The 6,228-nt window shown below is 45.0% G+C and overlaps 1 protein-coding gene across 1 annotated transcript; it reads right to left on the bottom strand.

The window, feature by feature from the left end:
• Nucleotides 1-3,876: 3,876 nt before the first annotated feature.
• LOC112615013 (transcription factor SPT20 homolog-like 1) lies at nucleotides 3,877-6,222 on the bottom strand (the record flags this gene model as incomplete). Its single annotated transcript, XM_025371638.1, has 1 exon — nucleotides 3,877-6,222. A coding segment is annotated over one exon (2,346 nt), but the record flags the coding sequence as incomplete, so codon positions are not given.
• Between the last annotated feature and the right edge of the window lie 6 nt (nucleotides 6,223-6,228).

The raw sequence follows: 6,228 nt of genomic DNA, 5'->3' as shown, positions 1-6,228 counted from the left end.
TGAACAAATTACTTAAGTGCCCCATGCCTTGTTTCCTCTTTTATAATTGTAAGTGGTTTTTGCAAGAACTCAGTGAGTGAAACATGTAAAAGAGAACAGTGTCTAGCACGTAGAAAGAACAGAGGGGAAAAGATCCTATATTTTATGCCTACGTGTTTATCAGGATGCAATGAAAGCAGCTAAGTACATTTTCCCTGCAGATGAAATACTAAAGTCCTGGAGATGAAGAATTATTTTAATTAGATTTTATGGAAAAATATATTTCATGGCTTGCAATACTACTAAGACTGTATCAAAGTAGTCCTCTATCTTACCAGTAAGAATAAAATCAGCTTTCTCTAATCAACAGGTTGTCTTGGTGACATTTCAGGGAGGCAGCATGCAACAAAAATGAACGACAATATTGGTATTAGCTGACAGGTGGGAGAAATGGAAGTGGGACCCAGAAGACAGCCTGTTCACTAAGATGTTACCATTGCTTTTAAGAGATAAGTTTCTTAGAATTGGGTGTTTTTCCCAAAACAGAAATCTAATACAGAATGACAGCTATTTAAACTTGTCACTTATAAATAAGTACAAATTCTCTGTGCAGATACAAATATCTGTACTTCCTGGGTTGGTCAATACTTTTCTCTTGCAATCTTATTTCTATCATCTCCTTGGTCTGTGTCCTGGTCTCTGACTTGGGGTAGGGCGATAAGCCACTAAAATATTGAGCCTGCCTCTATTAGGTTAGTGCAAAAGTAACTGTGCTTCTTGACATTAAAAGTAGTGGCAAAAACTGGCCAGGTGTGGTGGCTCGCACCTGTAATCCCATCACTTTGGGAGGCTGAGGCAGGTGGATCACCTGAGATCAGGAGTTTGAGACCAGCCTGGCCAACATGGTGAAACCCCGTCTCTACTAAAAATACAAAAAAATCAGGGAGGTGTGGTGGCACGCACCTGTAATCCCAGCTACTAGGGAGACTGAGGCAGGAGAATCGCTTGAATCCAGGAGGTGGAGGTTGCAGTGAGCTGAGATCGTGCCACTACACTCCAGCCTGGGCAACAAGAGTGAAAACTCCATCTAAAAAAACAAAAAACAAAACAAAACAACACAAAAAACAAGTAATGGCAAAAACCACAATTACTTTTGCACCAAGCTATTTCTCATTCTTTCTATTGTGTACTCATCTATTAACATTTCACTATTCTGTAAATCTAGCTTAAATTGCTGAAGGACACAATGAGATGAGGGTTGAATAAAATCTTGGTTCTAAAGAGGCATTTTTACTTTTCTTTGGTCTGTCTTCTCCCCCATCTCCAACATTACTGTGGAAAATCCTCCTTCTATAGGTGTTTAAATAAATACATACTCTGGGGTTTCATTTCAAGGGTTATATTCTTTCCTCTTCATCATTGTGGCAGTTACATCCAATTATCAACCATGTTGAGGATCATTATAAGGAAATAAAGACCACCAAATGATAATCAGAAACAAAACTCAATTTATTTGCCTGCCTGGGAAGGGAAGGTCACATGACTGAAGCACAAATTTAGCTGCTATCTCCATGTACTACTTGAAAGAAGCAGAGGGCAAAGGAGAAAGCTACACCAAATTTGGTGATATACGGAGTTCAGGTCACTGCTTAGCTCTGAAGGCCATGCATAAACTCTTCTCTACAACTGGTCATTGCACTGGTTCGCTTCTTAAAAGTGCAGGCACCATTCCCAGTTATGTTCAGGCTGCTCTGATGGACTTGGTGTCACTTGGGAAATTCGATGTGTTTGCTTGAAGTTGGTCAAATCTTTAACAGCATCGGTAGCGCATTAGTAAAAGGGTTCACCAAGTAAGATTCACTGGATACCTGTCTCTTTACTGACGTCTTTTGGAACCGCCAGATCAAATTTCCTTCTATTTCATTAAGGCAAAAAATAGAGAAATATAGATGTGTACCTAGAAAAACAAGTATTACACAGGGTGCCCTTCAAGGTTGTAAAAGAGCAAAATATGAGGTGCTAGAACAGATGCTTGTACATGAAAGTTGACAGCAGCTCTATGCACAGCGCCCAAAAGGTAGAAACAACCCAAGTGTCCATCATCAGATGAATTAATAAACAAAAATGTGCTATATACAAACAATGGAATGTTATTGAACCACAGAAAGGAATAAAGTAGCAATACATTTTACAACATGGAAGAACTTCAAAAAACATTATGCTGAGTGAAAGAGGCCAGACACAAAAGACCACATACTGTATGACTACATTTACAGGAAATACTTAGGTAAATCCATAGAAACAGAAAGCAAATTGGTGGTTGCCAGAGGCTGGGGGTGTGAAGATGACAAGCTAGTGCTTCATGGATACAAAGACTTCTTAGTGGGTGATGAAAATGTTTTGGAAACAGAAGGGGTAGTTGTACAACATCATGAATGTACTAAATGCCACTTTACAACTGTACTTTACAATGGTTGGTTGTTCTGTGATTACCCCTTAGTTGTTAAAAAGGAAAAAGAAATGGAAAACAAAAGCGCACAAAAGTTCATGTTTCTTTGAGTCTCACTGCAATGAGGGAAAAAATGAGGGAACAGAAACGGCTGAACAACTGATGATGACGCATCAACAAAGAGAAAAAGACAAAGACAAAGATGGGCGTTCTACTTAAGAAACAAGGCTACAAATATTTGAAAAGCAAACCAATAAAATGGATTTTCAAATGTTTCACTATTAACTTCTTGCAAACAAACTACAAAAAATGTAAATGATCTTATAAAGAGAGAGCACACAAAACATCCAAGAAGAGCCTTTTCAAGGCCAGCAAGAGAGCCTCGCTCTGTGGAGCACTAGGTGCAGACAGGGCCTTTGAAAGGGCAGGGGACTGTCACACAAGCAAATCTGCCACTAATTCTATTCCATAGCTTTGGAAGTCTCCCATGTACTCAACTGCAGTGTAACAAGCATCACTGTACTGTACTTTCATTTTATTTTTCAAAATGAATGTGTAATAATTCCATTCCATATATTATACATAAACCTATTAATCTAAGTACAATTACACTCTTTCAGAACTCTTCTGAAAGAGGTTTCTCAGAGTTCATAGGTCACTTTCATATATCTTATGTACAGTGAGACCATTTTTAAAAAGCAATGACCTTCATGTGACATGAGACAGCAGGGATAGATCGTGAGGACATTATGCCAAGTGAGATAAGCCACTCACCAAGGGACAAATGCCATATGATTCCACTTCCATGAAGTGGCCAGGGTGGTGAACTCATAGAGAAAGAAAGCAGAACAGTGGCTGCCAGGGACTGGGCAAGGGAGAATGGGGAACTGGTATTCAATGGGCATGAGTTTCAGTGTTGTAAGATGGTCTGGAAACCTGCGGCACAACTGTGGGGGTGGACTTAATACTATTGAACCGCGCACTTAAAATAGTTAAGGTGGTCCATTTTAGATTATATGTTTTTACCACCATTTAAAAAAATTTAAATTGCACTCTTCTTGTTAAAATATTAACTTAAAATTAAAATCTTGTTAAAATATTAACATTGTTGGTATTGCCATCTTATGGCTTTAGAGAAATTATACACTTCACAAGTTTAAACTCAAACTGGTTGGGATTTGGACACTTTAAAATACTATATTAAAACTAATTATATCAACAGCAACGACAACAAAAGGAGTAACTTAAGCAAAACAATGCTCCTTTAGGAGATCACTTCCCTGTTTCTAAATAAAAATTAGTGGATTGTGCTTCTGTGTAAAATGTGTATTTTAAAATGTAAAATACCAAAACATGAGGAAAAAAAACACAAAACTCAAGTAAAAACTGGGAATTCATTTGGGTCAGTACTCCTGTGCTTTTAAAAGAGAGACAAACAACCACAAGCCTCAGGGCGCTGGAGGGGTTGGCTTGCCTCCCTTTGTCTGCACTACCGACTGGCTCGCTGCTTGCCCACCTGGACGTGGCTGCACTATCTGAACAGCGCCTGTTGCCAAAAACACTGGCTGCTGCAGGACTCTCAACTGCTGCGTCTGGAGCTGGATATGCTGCGGCTGTGGCTGCTGTGACTGTGGCTGCTCCTGCTGTGGCTGTGGCTGCTGCTGCAGTTGCAGCTTCGGCGGCTGTGGCAGCTGCGGCTGTGACCGCGGTTGCAGCTTCAGCCGCAGCTGTGGCTGCTGCTGCTGCCTCAAGACAGAGGGGAGCTGGATACCCTGCTGAGGAACCTGGGCAGAGCCAAGTAGACCCAACCCAGTGTGGGGCTGCAGACCACTACCTGCTCCAGTGGGGTTCACCTTAAGAAGCTGCTGAGCAGGGAAGGCCTGCCCTTGAGTGCTCATACCTTGTGCGGAACCCTGTGGCCCTGGCTGAGGACGGTGAGGAGCTGTGGGCTGCTGGAGCTGCTGCAGGGAAACCAGCTGATGGAACTGCTGCTGCGTGCTGCTCAAAACCATGGAGCCCTGTGGAACCTGGAGGACAGTCATGGGCCTGAGACCTTCAGGAGTATTTAGGAAAAACTGAAGGGGTGCTTGAGAAGATGCCTGTGCTGCACTGGGCTTTGCATCTGGTAGTGGACCTCCTGAGGACTGAAGGCCACTGCCACTGATTCCTGCAGGAGCCGGGCCACCCGAGCCAGGGGCCTGCACAGGCTTGAAACTGCTACCCAAAGCCTGGGCTGCCCGGACTGGGCCCTCCATGTTGATGGCCTTTAGGCCAGTGGAGCCTGTCCTGACCTGAATGGCTGGGGCTATTTTTATGAGTCTGGTGGGGGGCTGGGCAGCTGGATAGGGCCTGCTAACTTGAATGAAATGCACAGAGGGCTTCTGAGAATGACTTGGTGCTGCAGAAGCAGCAGCTACAGCAGGAGCAGGAGCAGGAGCAGGAGCAGTGGCAGGAGCAGGAGCAGGAGCAGGAGCAGGACCAGGACCAGGAGCAGGAGCAGCAGCAGCAGCAGCAGCGGGAGACGCGGCAGAAGCCGCAGGAGCGGCAGCAGCAGCAGGAAAAGGACGCTTAAGAGAGCTGCCTGCCTGTTGTGGGGGGAAACTGGTACCTGAGGAATTCTTTCCTGAGCTTGAGGGAAGTTGGTTTCGGGGAGGTGGATGTTTCTCTCCCTTCCCCAATACTGAAGACTGGACCCACACAGGCTTAGGCTGTTCTGGTGTTTTCCATGAGGACAGCTGACTGACACTGGCTGGGCCACTGGAGCTGTGTGACATCTTGCCTGAACCTTTGACTCTGCTCTGCACCGATTCCTGGGCCTGACTCACTGCCCTCCCAGCATCAGTCTCTGACCCAGGCCTGAGACCAGCTGCATGGTCATCTGGGAAGGGCTGCCAGGGAGACTTCTGGCTCTTCTGCCTGGCTTTTTTACGGGGCCGTATTTTACCACAGAGAAGTGGATCATTAAACGACTGCATGATGCTTGGCTCGGTGTCCCAGGCCTGAGAGCCAGCTTCCCATCCAAATCCGAAAGGGTCTTCTACCTCCTGGGCTGGCCAGACTGGGAGCTGTGGCTCAGCAGCTGTGACGGGCTGACACCCTTTAGCAAGTTTCTCCACATCCACTTCCGAAGGCACGGCCAAATCCCAGGATCTGCGTTTCCACATGTCTACACAACGTCCTGCTTTAGCAATGTCCAGCTCATAAGGCTGACCTGCTTTTCTTTCTTCTTTTTGGCCAGAAGTCGACACTCTCATCTCAGGAGGAGGTGGATAGTCAGACCGCTCCTGCTGTGACCTTACAGAGGGCCACGAATACCTCTGGAGGCACCGTTTCATCGGGTCGGTATTCATCTTTTGCTTGTTGTACAGCAGCCTGTTTGCAGTGCAGGCGACTGCTACAGAAGGATCGAGACACAGTGGTTCAGCTGTCGCTAAGATCAGTTGGCTCTCAAGCTGCAGCTTGTCTTCCTGGCTCCATTTCTGGACATCTCTTGTCATCATCTTCACATCATGGGCTAAAGTCTGCATTGTTGGACGTAGGAGAATATGCCTGCTTTGGTAACCAGGAGGTTGCATATTACTGGACTGCCTGTAGTCACGAACTTCTACTATGACACACCCACTATGAAAAATGTTAACCGAAGCTTTATCAAGGACATCGGCCAAAGCAGGGGGTAATTCTTCTGCATCCAAGTAGTCGAGCAATGCCCTTTCATCATAAGGGAGTCGAATGGTCTCTGCAAAGGACCCATCTTTTTTCTGGAGCATCACAGAATACCCCTGATTGCCTGGGTATAGATT

Source organism: Theropithecus gelada, chromosome X (genome assembly GCF_003255815.1).
Source record: "Theropithecus gelada isolate Dixy chromosome X, Tgel_1.0, whole genome shotgun sequence".
Classification (NCBI taxonomy): domain Eukaryota; kingdom Metazoa; phylum Chordata; class Mammalia; order Primates; family Cercopithecidae; genus Theropithecus; species Theropithecus gelada.
The sequence above is the reverse complement of the archived record's forward strand: the minus strand, read 5'-3'. Positions and strand labels throughout refer to the sequence as shown.